General features: G+C 39.4%; 1 protein-coding gene across 3 annotated transcripts in view; it reads right to left on the bottom strand.

Moving 5' to 3' along the window:
* The window catches only part of KDM4C (lysine demethylase 4C), a 402,052-nt gene that overhangs the window by 160,954 nt on the left and 227,643 nt on the right, over window positions 1-13,455 (bottom strand). For all 3 annotated transcript variants that reach the window (XM_043891189.1, XM_043891188.1, XM_043891190.1), the window contains one exon: window positions 191-372. In XM_043891189.1, coding sequence (XP_043747124.1) covers window positions 191-372 — 182 coding nt within the window. The remainder of the gene's footprint in view (window positions 1-190; window positions 373-13,455) is intronic.

Below are 13,455 nucleotides of genomic sequence, written 5' to 3' on the forward strand. Positions count from 1 at the left end.
AAGAAAAGCCTCTCAAGTGGCACGCAGGAATTCTGTTTGCTGCTCTATGATGGTCATTAGCTACAGAAGAACGAATGTCTTCTTCACCATGTGCATACTAACAGTACAATGATTCACCTGTGTTTTTACAGTCACACAGAAAGTGCTTCAGTGAAAGGAAACGTGGGCAGGGGCCCCTCCCGCCAGCTACCTTGTAGTAGGGCATGAGCAGAGCACAGATGGCGCAGTGTGGCTCCATTCTGCCCATGGCTGTATTATACTCTTGCTCGGCCACAAAGTTTGGGGACTTCGTCTGCCAAAGATGAACCAGAGGCTTTGCCCAAGACTCGGTTTCTTCCACTTCCTCCTCAATCGATGGAGCCTCAGGCAACTCTGAAGAAAAAGGGCATGAAAACACAGTCAGCAGGGTCAGTTCAGTTCAGTTCAGTCACTCAGTCGTATCCAACTCTTTGCGACCCCATGAACCGCAGCACGCCAGGCCTCCCTGTCCATCACCAACTCCCAGAGTCCACCCAAACCCATGTCCATTGAGTTGCTGAGGCCATCCAACCATCTCATCCTCTGTCATCCCCTTCTCCTCCTGCCCTCAATCTTTCCCAGCATCAGGGTCTTTCCAAATGAGTCAGCTCTCCACATCAGGTGGCCAATGTATTGGAGTTTCAGCTTCAACATCAGTCCTTCCAATGAACACCCAGGACTGATCTCCTTTAGGATGGACTGGTTGGATCTCCTTGCAGTCCAAGGGACTCTTCAATGGTCTTCTCCAACACCACAGTTCAAAAGCATCAATTCTTTGGTGCTCAGCTTTCTTCAGAGTTCAACTCTCACATCCATACATGACCACTGGAAAAACCACAGCCTTGACTAGACGGACCTTTGTTGGCAAAGTAATGTCTCTGCTTTTTAATATGCTGTCTAGGTTGGTCATAACTTTCCTTCCAAGGAGTAAGCATCTTTTAATTTCATGGCTGCAATCACCATCTGCAGTGATTTTGGAGCCCCCAAAAATAAAGGCAGCCACTGTTTCCCCATCTATTTGCCATGAAGTGATGAGACCGGATGCCATGATCTTACTTTTCTGAATGTTGAGCTTTAAGCCATCTTCTTCACTCTCCTCTTTCACTTTCATCAAGAGGCTCTTTAGTTCCTCCTCACTTTCTGCCGTAAGGTTGGTGTCATCTGCATATCTGAGGTTATTGATACTTCTCCCAGCAATCTTGATTCCAGCATGTGCTTCTTCCAGCCCAGCGTTTCTCATGTTGTACTCTGCATATAAATTAAATAAGCAGGGTGACAATATACAGCCTGGATGTACTCCTTTTCCTATTTGGAACCAGTCTGTTGTTCCATGTCCAGTTCTAACTGTTGCCTCCTGACCTGCATACAGGTTTCTCAAGAGGCAGGTCAGGTGGTCTGGTATTCCCATCTCCTTCAGAATTTTCCACAGTTTATTGTGATCCACACAGTTGAAGGCTTTGGCATAGTCAAATAAAGCAGAAATAGATGTTTTTCTGGAACTTTCTTGCTTTTTCAGTGATCCATTGGATGTTGGCAATTTGACTTGTGAAGTCAAGTGGGCCTTAGGAAGCATCACTACGAAGAAAGCTAGTGGAGGTGATGGAATTCCAGTTGAGCTATTTCAAATCCTAAAAGATGATGCTGTGAAAGTGCTGCAGTCAACATTTCAGCAAATTTGGAAAACTCAGCAGTGGCCACAGGACTGGAAAAGGTCAGTTTTCATTCCAATCCCAAAGAAAATCAATGCCAAAGAATGCTCACACTACCACACAATCGCACTCATCTCACATGCCAGTAAAGTAACGCTAAAAATTCTCCAAGCCAGGCTTCAGGAATATGTGAACCGTGGGCAGGGTACTCAGGGAAAAACAATAACCTTGATCATAAAAGACGCACACATTCCAAAGTACCTGTGATATTAATGTCGCAGTGGAAACCAGAAACGAAATTGGCATCCTTCTCATCATCGAGCACTACCTCTGATCTGAGAGCCAGACAAACCAACCCATTTTCCACACCTTCCCAATCCCATCCCTCCTCTCAACTCCACGACTTTCTGTTTCTCGTGCTATCCCGATACCTCCCAGGGTAAGAGTTAATATGTGCAAGATTATCTTCCAGCTAGCTAACTGCTAGCTAACTTCCAGCTAGACTAACTGCCTTACCAATATTTTTAGTTCCCTAGCCTAACACAGCAGATGCTGTAATTCAAAATTATTAATTTTATTTCATTTAATTAACTTGTATTCAAAAATCATTACAAATACTATTTACAGACTGACTATTATGTGCCAAGCAATATAGTACCATTACATGGATATAAAAGACAATCCCTATGCCAAATCTCATTTGTTCAATATGATTCCCCAGAGGGTCAAATCTCTTTAAGTATGTGTATCTGTTAACATGAAAGGGGCAGAGATCCATTCCACAAAAATGTCATTTTACAAAATTTTATAGAAGGCCAGAAAAATACAAAAAGATATAATAGGTTAGGGGGAAAAATTCCTCATGCTTATAGCAGAGGACAGTATATCAAAACAATGGCAGCAACCATAGCTACATCTAGTACTTAATGTTCCCAGCTGCGATACACTCTAAACTTCCTCTCCAGCAGCTGTCTCAGTGCTACTAATAAATACTGTAAAGCAATGTCTTCAAGTCCCAGAAGGGGTATTCCCATGATCTAAAGAGCTCCTGCCCTTGCCCTGGTGACTTACCTGTGTTAAAAAAAAGTCAAAGTGGATTTGCTGAAGTGGAAAAATAGGAAGGGCTAAATGAGGCTGAAAATAACTCCAAAAACATCAAATGCCAACTGAAGCAAAAGGGAACGATCCTGTTCCTGTTTCTGTGGTGGCAGTGGTGGTGTTATTATCCTTAGTATTACTATTATATACAATAGAAATGCTTAACATTCAGTCAGGGACAATGTTTGAAACAAAACAAAAGCTAAGAACCTTTGCCTACATTTGAAATAAAAGTAATCTGATGTTAAATGTTTCCACCTCTGTTTCCTTATAATATGTAACAGAAGACTTACTGTGAAGAGTAAACTTTGACAAATCAAAGATGTGAGTAAAGGTTAACTAGGAACTTGAAATAACATTGCGTTTAATGACTAATATACACTAAATATGAAAGCTAAACAAACAAGCAAAATCCTTGGGCTTGAATAACCAATAAATGATTGGTTCACAATAAATTTATCACATCACTTGTTTTATTTTAAAAGACTGAAACTAACAAGATGAATGATGCTCTTATTCATTCAGTTGGACTTAGTTGATGTGATGAGTTCTCAAAATAGTTTTAGGGATGAAGAAAGTACTATTTAATTCCTAAAAGCCTCGCGAAAAGGAACAAGCAGCAGGAGAAGAGAACAATTCCCAACAATGGAGCCAGAGAGAAGGAGTGTGTGTGCCACTGCCTCTGGCAAGACTTGATCTAGGACAGCCTGGCACACCTTGAGCTTGTCCTCAAACCTCAAACTGACCTGGTGAAGGACCCTGCTCCACAGCTGTCCATCTCCCAAGTGAGGTCATACTCTGGCCCAAAGAGCATTTGTCTTCTGTTTGGATGCTCTCCAGGCCAGAGTATGCAGGGAACACCGTAACTATGGAATCCTGCAAATTAAAAGCTGCCTGGCAGGGACACTATGCAGCCCCCAGTACAGGAACTGTCAGTGCAGAGACTCCGTTTTTGTTTGTTTGTTTAAGGCCACTCTATGAGGCTTGTGGGATCTTAGTCCATCAACCAGGGATTGGACCCAAGGACCCAGGAACCCAGCAGTGAAAGCGTCAAGTCCTAACCACTGGACCACCAGGGAACTCCTCAGAGACCTAACTTGAAACTCAGACTTTGATTCAGAAGGGCTGTGGCTTTATGTAAAGTAGATTCTCATATGGTGATCACAGCTTTCTCACCTACTTCAGGTTTTTTTTCTTTTTAGTAGTGAAATGAAATAGAGAAGGTAAATTTCTTTTTAAGCTCCAAAGTATTAAAATTGTTTATAAACTCTACAATGATATATAATAAATATATTATGTAAAAATCCATCCAGTCATCTTATTTTTCATATGATCTGTTTGTCAACTCTATCCTGCAATATTTTATGAGAGAGGAGAAAAAAGAGACTACACTTAATCATAAGTACATGATGATGACTATACAAATTTTAACTTAGTTTTAAAAGTCAAACACACTGGCACATTCTTGAAGGTAAGTATTTTATCTTCCTGAAATTACCTCACCAAATTATTCATCCCTCTTGTATCTCCAAGAATTCTCGCCTACCTTTGAACCATGGCATTGTTCAAGCATAGACTAACCTTGATTACTGCCTTTCTCAGACTCATGATATTCATAAATATTCTGGGGAGGAAAGTCTTAAGTATTCTGGGGGGGAAAGTACCTTAAGGATATTTAAATACTCTCATCATCACACAATTCCAAATAAAAATCTTCCCTTTCAGTCTCTAAACACCACTCCTATTTCTGGTCTCTTTTTAGTGCACCTTCATCCACTTGCTTCTTAAAAAAGATACTTATATTCCAATATACAGAAGTGGGAAAATGTTTTTTCCATTGTAGTTTTTAAATATTCTCATCATTTGGCAGTGTACGCCTAAGAATTTCCTCTCATCTTCATCTTCAACTATAATTGACTAATGAACCTCTAAAGTCACACTGTGATCTCACTGGTATATATTAATATTTATCTCACTATATGATGCACTATGTCAGGCAATGAAAATAGACTGTACAGTTTCACAGAGTTTTAGACTTTTAAAATATCAAATTACTTCTCACAACACCTTCACAAAAGAGGAGGACAGGGCAGATATTAAACATACAAGGACATGAACACTATACACAGTTAATGAATCCAATGTTTTTTTATTACTATAATTACCTCTTTTTTAATATATGCATATATATCAGCATAGCAACATTCGTAAGCTCTGAGTCTCACATTGAAAGCCACAGTTTGCTGTAGAAACAAAACGAGTGGGGCAAAGGAAAGATCCCTTGGTGCAAATGCATCACAGTTTGTGAAAACTGTGAAAATGTTACCAGCATAAGACTCCTTTCTTTCCCAACTGTATTCTCAACAAGAACAAAAGAAGAGCTAACAGAGTAACAGCAGCTCTCAGAGCAAGATCTATGTCCTCTAGGAGATACACAGCACAATTTCATGTGGTCTGTACAGTCAAAAATATTTACACAATAACAGAACATGTTATTTGCCTGTGTCACCCTATTGATATTTTTAATGGTGACACAAAAGCAATGAAGGGTAAAACTGTTGGTGCCTTAGCTTGAGTTAAGGCAGGGGCTCCAATGCAGTCATTATATACTCAATTATCTCAGATTTGCACTTGAGGGTGAGGGAGTTCTCATAACAATGCCTGGATGAAGAAAAAATACATCTATCAATTTTATTAAATTTGTGATAAAATGGGATGTATGCATACAGTACTTCTGCTGTATACTGTAGTTCAGTAGTTATCATGGGAAAAGGTAATGGACAAATAATTGAATCACATGCTGAATGACCTGTCTTTTTCATGGAATACGATTTTTACTTCAACAAATGATTAACAGACAAACTATGGTAATTCAGATTTGGGTATCTGGAAGGAATTTTTATGAAAGTGAACAAAGAAAGCTGTCATTTTAATTTGGAAAAAAAATTACTGATAATATTTTTTGACAATGGTGAAATTAAAGCTTTTAAGTCAAAATTATAACTTCCAAAAATGTGTATACACTTTTGTGAGCTTGACAACTTCCCAATAATTAAAGCTATTTCTGATGGAATTGATGGTGATAATAACAAATATACCTTTTTTATAGTATAAAAAGACCTATATGACACAGATCTTTGTTTACCAATATATGACATTACAAAATCACACGTGTAGAAGAGCCAAAGTGCAAGCCAGATCAATAAATAGAGAACAAAAGGATCACTGATGGGATTCAGATTACATGTTGCAACTAGTCTTTAAAAAACCACCTTTTGTCAAATTTTGTGTAGTGTCAAAGAATACACATATTAAAATGGTGGGTGGTTCTAAGATGGCGGAGGAATAGGATAGGGAGACCACTTTCTCCCCCACAAATTCATCAAAAGACCATTTTAACGCTGAGCAAATACCACAAAACAACTTCTGAACGCTGGCGGAGGACACCAAGCACCCAGAAAGGCAGCCCATTGTCTTCGAAAGGAGGTAGGACAAAATATAAAAGATAAAAAGAGAAACAAAAGAGTTAGGGATGGAGACCCATCCCGGGGAGGGAGTCCTAAAAGAGGAGAAGTTTCCAAACACCAGGAAACCCTCTCACTGGCGGGTCTGTGGGGAGTTTTGGAGTCTCAGAGGGCAACATAACTGGGAGGAAAAAATAAATAAATCAAACCCACAGATTACACACTTAACTGCAACTCCCAGCGGAGAAGTAGCCCAGACGCTCGCGTCTGCCGCCAGCAAGCAGGGGCTGAACAGGGAGGCCCGGGCTGCATTGCTTAGGGTAAGGACCAGGCCTGACTTGCCCTGAGGGCAACCTGAGGGAGCTAACCTGAGATAGCAACCCAGACTGACGGATTGCCAGAGAGAGAAAAAAAAAGAAGAGGAAATAGACAGAACTTTCCCAAGAAAAACTCTAACCTAAGGCAATGCCAGGCGCACTCAAAGGACACAGGACTGAGCAAATACCAGAGGAAAGTTAGCTGGCAGCAGACTGGCCCATCCCTCACCAGGGGCAGGGAGGCAGGCGGGCGATAGCCAGAGCCAGGAAGGCAAGGGACATCCTCTACCAAACTGCGAGCAGGCTCCCAGTTGCGAATCAAGTCTTCCTGGGATCCTGGATGGTTGACACTGGCCAGGAGGGTCGCAGCCAGAGATTAGCTCCCCATAGGAGACATACGGCACACCTGAGACTGTGCTCCCGCTGCGCACCCAGGAAACCGAGCAGCTGGGACGGGGGAGGCGATAAGCCGCACTGCCCCACCTGGAGAGAGTGCGCTCCCCAAGCACCTGGTCGCCTGAACTGGTCGGACCTGGGAAGGACACAACACACAGGCCCAACCGAGTCTGCGCCTTTGTGGAGTACCTGAGACCTGAACCTGAGCGGCTCAGACCTGGGATGTGCATGCAACCCAGGGCCCGCTTTAGAGGGTTCCCCTGCAGAGCAACCTGGAACCTGAGCAGTGTAGACCGGGAAAGCACACATGCCGTGAGCAGGGGGCAAACCCAGTGTGGCCCAGCCACTGCGAGCACTCCCCACACACGCCAGTGATATTTACTTGCAGTGTTCCTCCCTCCCTGCAGCACAATTGAACAAGTGAGCCTAAATAAATGACTACCTTTGCCCCCATGTGTCAGGGCGGAAGTTAGATACTGAAGAGACTTACAAACAGAGGAAGCCAAAATAAAGAAGAGGGAACCACTTTGGAAGTGACAGGTGCAACAGATTAAAACCCTGTAGTTAGCATTGGCTACATTGGAAGGGGCCTATAGACCTTGAGAAGAAGTAAAAGCTGTAACAAGGAACTATCTAAAACTGAACTGACCCCACACTGCCCTCAACAGCTCCAAAGAAATTCCTAGATATATTTTACTATTATCATTTTTTAATTTAAAAAAATTTTTTTGATTTTTAAGTTCTTTATTACTCCTTTTTCATTTTTAAAACCTACTATTACCTTGCAAAAAAAAGACCCTATTTTTAAAGCAAATTTCATAATTTTTTAATAACATTTATGCTTTTGTTTTGCTTTTTAATATCGTATTTTTGAGAGTCTAACCTCTACTCTAAATTTTTAATCTTTACTTTTTGGTATTTGTTATCTATTCTGTACCTTTAAGAATCCAATCTTAAGTACCCATTTTTACTTAGGAGTATGATTACTGGCTTGATTGCTCTCTCCCCTTTTGACTCTCCTTCTTCTCCCCCAGGTCACCTCTATCTCCTCCCTCCCCCTTCCCTTCTCTACTTAACTCTGTGAATCTCTTTGGGTGTTCGGGCTGTGGAGAACACTTAGGGAACTGACCACAGGCTAGACTGGTCTCTCTCCTTTTGATCCCCCCTCCTCTCCTTCTGGTCACCTCTATCTCCTTCCTCCTTCTTCTCTTCTCTATGAACTCCGTGAACCTCTCTGAATGTTCCAGACTGTGGACAGCTAATAGGGAATTGATTATTGGCTAGATTGCTCTCTCCCCTTTTGATTCCCACCCTCTTCTTCTCCTGGTCACTTCTATCTCCCTCCTCCCTCTTCTCTTCTCCATGTAACTCTGTGAACTTCCCTGGGTGTCTCCCACTGTGGATAATCTTTTCACCATTAACCTAGATGTTTTATCATCAGTGCTGTGTGGATGGAGAAGTCTTGAGGCTACTGTAAGAATAAGACTGAAAGCCAGAGGCAGGAGTCTTAAATCCAAAACTTGAGAACACCAGAAAACTCCTGACTCCAGCGAACATTAATTGACAAGAGCTCATCCAAAAGCCTCCATACCTACACTGAAACCAATTTCTACCCAAGAGCCAACAAGTTTCAGAGCAAGACATACCAAGCTAATTCTCCAACAACGCAGGAACATAACCCTGAGCACAAAAATACAGGTGGCCAAAAGTCACACCAAACCTATAGACACCTCAAAACTCTCTACTGGACACTTCATTGCACTCCAAAGAGAAGAGATCCAGCTCCACCCAGCAGAACACCGATGCAAGCTTCCCTAAGCAGGAAACCTTGACAAGTCACTAGTCCAACCCCACCCACAGGGAGGAACCTCCACAATAAAGAGGAACCACAAACTTGCAGCATATAGAAAGGCCACCCCAAACACAGCAACCTAAACAAGATGAAAAGGCAGAGAAATATTCAGCAGGTAAAGGAACATGATAAAAGCCCACTAAACTAAACAAAACAGGAGGAGATAAGGAGTCTACCTGAAAAAGAATTTAGAATAATGATAATAAAAATGATCCAAAATCTTGAAAACAAAATGAGTTTCAGATAAATAGTCTGGAGATAAGGACTGAGAAGATGCAAGAAAAGTTTAACAAGGACCTATAAGAAATAAAAAAGAGTCAATCAATAATGACTAAAGCAACAACTGAGATCAAAAGCACTCTGGAGGGAACCAACAGTAGAATAATTGAGGCAGAAGATAGGATAAGTGAGGTGGAAGAAAGAATTATGGAAATAAATGAAGCAGAGAGGAAAAAACAATCAAAAGAAATGAGGGCAACCTCAGAAACCTCTGGGACAATGTTAAACACCCCAACATTCGAATCACAGGAGTCCCAGAAGAAGAAGACAAAAAGAAAGGCCATAAGAAAATACTCGAGGAGATAATAGCTGAAAACTTCCCTAAAATGGGGAAGGAAATAGCCACCCAAGTCCAAGAAACCCAGAGAGTCCCAAACAGGATAAACCCAAGGCGAAACACCCCAAGACACATATTAATCAAATTAATGAAGATCAAACACAAAGAACAAATATTAAAAGCAGCAAGGGAAAAACAATAAATAACTCACGAAGGGATTCCCATAAGGATAACAGCTGATCTTTTAATAGAAACTTCAGGCCAGAAGGAAATGGTAGGACATACTTAAAGTGATGAAAGAGAATAACCTACAACCCAGATTACTGTACATATCAAGGATCTCATTCAAATATGAAGGAGAAATCAAAAGCTTTACAGACAAGCAAAAGCTCAGAGAATTCAGCACCACCAAAGCAGCTCTTCAACAAATGCTAAAGGATCTTCTCTAGACAGGAAACACAGAAAGGCTGTATAAATGTGAACCTAAAACAATAAGGTAAATGACAACAGGGCCATACCTATCAATAATTACCTTAAATGTAAATGGGTTGAATGCCCCAACCAAAAGACAAAGCTGGCTGAATGGATACAAAAGCAAGACCCCTATATATGCTGTCTACAAGAGACCCACCTCCAAACAAGGGACACATACAGACTGAAAGTGAAGGGCTGGAAAAAAATATTTCACGCAAACGGAGACCAAAAGAAAGCAGGAGTCACAATACTCATATCAGATAAAATAGACTTTAAAATAAAGGCTGTGAAAAGAGACAAAGAAGGACATACATAATGATCAAAGGATCAATCCAAGAAGAAGATATAACAATTATAAATATATATGTACCCAACATAGAAGGACCGCAATATGTAAGGTAAATAATAACAAGAATGAAAGGGGACATTAACAATAACACAACAATAGTGGGAGACTTTAACACCCCACTCACACCTATGGATAGATCAACTAAACAGAAAATTAACAAGGAAACACAAACTTTAAATGATACAATGGACCAGTTAGACCTAATTGATATCTGTAGGACATTTCACCCTAAAACAATGAATTTCACCTTTTTCTCAAGTGCACACAGAACCTTCTCCAGGATAGATCACATCCTGGGCCATAAATCTAGCCTTGGTAAATTCAAAAAAACTGAAATCATCTGAAGCATCTTTTCTGATCACAATGCAGTAAGATTAGATGTCAACTACACGAAAAAAACTACTAAAAATACAAACATATGGAGGCTAAACAACACACTTCTGAATAACCAACAAATCACAGAAGAAATAAAAAAGAAATCAAACTATGAATAGAAAAGAATGAAAATGAAAACACAACAACCCAAAACCTATGAGACTCAGTAAAAGCAGTGTAAGGGAAAGGTTCATAGCAAAACAAGCCTACCTCAAGAAACAAGAGAGAAATCAAATAACTAACTGAACTCTACACCTAAAGCCACTAGGAAAAGAAGAAATGAAGAACCCCAGGATATGACAAAACCCACTGAAATGTTGTGAAGTAATTAGCCTCCAACTAATAAAAATAAATAAATAAACAAAATTAAAAATTAAAAAAAAAAATAATAACCCCAGGATTAGTAGAAGGAAAGAAATCATAAAAATTAGGGCAGAAATAAATGCAAAAAAAAAAAAACACAAAGGAGACCATAGCCAAAATCAAGAAAGCTAAAAACTGGTTCTTTGAGAAGATAAATAAAATAGACAAACCATTAGCGAGACTCATCAAAAAAAAAAAAAAAGGCAGGGTGGGGGAGAGGAATCAAATCAACAAAATCAGAAATGAAAATGGAGAAATCACAACAGACAACACAAATACAAAGGATCATGAGACTGCTATCAACAACCATATGCCAATAAAATGGACAACTTAGAAGAAATGGACAAAAAAAAAAAAAAAAGAAGAAATGGACAAATTCTTAGAAAAGTACAACTTTCCAAAACTGAACCAGGAAGAAATAGAAAATCTTAACAGACCCATCACAAGCAACAGAAACAGAAACTGTAATCAGAAATCTTCCAACAAACAAAAGCCCAGGACCAGATGGCTTCACAGCTGAATTCTACCAAAAATTGAGAGAAGAGCTAACACCTATCTTACTCAAACTCTTCCAGAAAATTGCAGAGGAAGGTAAACTCCCAAACTCATTCTATGAGACCACCATCACCCTAATACCAAAACCAGACAAAGATGCCACAAAAAAAGAAAACTGCAGGCCAATATTACTGATGAACATAGATGCAAAAATCCTTAACAAAATTCTAGCAAACAGAATCCAACAACATATTAAAAAGATCATACATTATGACCAAGTGGGCTTCATCCCAGGGATGCAAGGATTCTTCAATATTCGCCAATCAATCAATGTGATACACCACATTAACAAATTGAAAGATAAAAACCATATGATTATCTCAAAAGATGCAGAGAAAGCCTTTGACAAAATTCAACATCCATTTATGATTTAAAAAAAAAAAAAACCCAGAAAGCAGACATAGAAGGAACATACCTCAACATAATAAAAGCCATATATGATAAACCCACAGCAAACATTATCCTCAATGGTGAAACATTGAAAGCATTTCCCCTAAAGTCAGGAATAAGACAAGGATGCCCACTCTCACCACTACTATTCAACATAGTTTTGGAAGTTTTAGCCACAGCAAATAGAGAAGAAAAAGAAATGAAAGGAATCCAGATTGGAAAAGAAGTAAAACTCTCACTGTTTGCAGATGACATGATCCTCTACATAGAAAACCCTAAAGACTCCACCAGAAAATTACTAGAGCTAATCAATGAATAAAGTTGCAGGATATAAAATTAACACACAGAAATCCCTTGCATTCCTATACACTAACAGTGAGAAAACAGAAAGAGAAGTTAAGGAAACAATTCCATTCACCACTGCAACAAAAAGAATAAAATACTTAGAAATAAATTTACCTAAAGAAACAAAAGACCTATATATAAAAAACTATAAAACACTGGTGAAAGAAATCAAAAAGGACACAAATAGATGGAGAAATATACCATGTTCATGAATCACAAGAATCAACATAGAGAAAATGACTATACTACCCAAAAATTCAATGCAATTCCTATCAAGCTACCAACAGTATTTTTCACAGAACTAGAACAAATAATTTCACAATTTGTATGGAAATACAAAAACCCTCGAATAGCCAAAGCAATCTTGAGAAAGAAGAATGGAACTGTAGGAATCAACCTGCCTGACTTCAGGCTATACTACAAAGCCACAGTCATCAAGACAGTATGGTACTGGCACAAAGACAGAAATATAGATCAATGGAACAGAATAGAAAGCCCAGAGATAAATCCACACACCTGTGGGCACCTTATCTTTGAGAAAGGAGGCAAGAATATACAATGCAGAAAAGAAAATCTTTAACAAGTGGTGCTGGGAAAACTGGTCAACCACTTATAAAAGAATGAAACTAGAATACTTTCTAACACCATACACAAAAATAAACTCAAAATGGATTAAAGATCTAAATGTAAGACCAGAAACTATAAAACTCCTAGAGGAAAATACAGGCAAAACACTCTCTGATGTAAATCACAGCAGGATACTCTATGACCCACCTCCCAGAGTAATGGAAATAAAAGCAAAAATAAACAAATGGGACCTAATTAAACTTAAAGGCTTTTGCACAACAAAGGAAACTATAAGCAAGGTGAAAAGATAGCCCTCAGAATGGGAGAAATTAATAGCAAATGAAGCAACTGCCAAAGAGTTAATCTCAATATTATACAAATTAATCTCAAAAATACACAAGCAACTCCTGCAGCTCAATTCCAGAAAAAAAAGTGGGCCAAACAACTAAACAGACATTTCTCCAAAGAAGACATATAGATAGTTAACAAACATAAGAAAAGATGCTCAACGTCACTCATTATCAGAGAAATGAAAATCAAAACCACAATGAGGTACCATCTCACACAGGTCTGAATGGATGCTATCAAGAAATCTATAAACAATAAATGCTGGAGAGGGCACAGAGAAGAAGGAACCCTCTTACACTGTTGGTGGGAATGTAAACTAGTACAGCCACTATGGAGAAC

This window comes from Cervus elaphus, chromosome 29, assembly GCF_910594005.1.
Source record: "Cervus elaphus chromosome 29, mCerEla1.1, whole genome shotgun sequence".
In the NCBI taxonomy this organism is placed as follows: domain Eukaryota; kingdom Metazoa; phylum Chordata; class Mammalia; order Artiodactyla; family Cervidae; genus Cervus; species Cervus elaphus.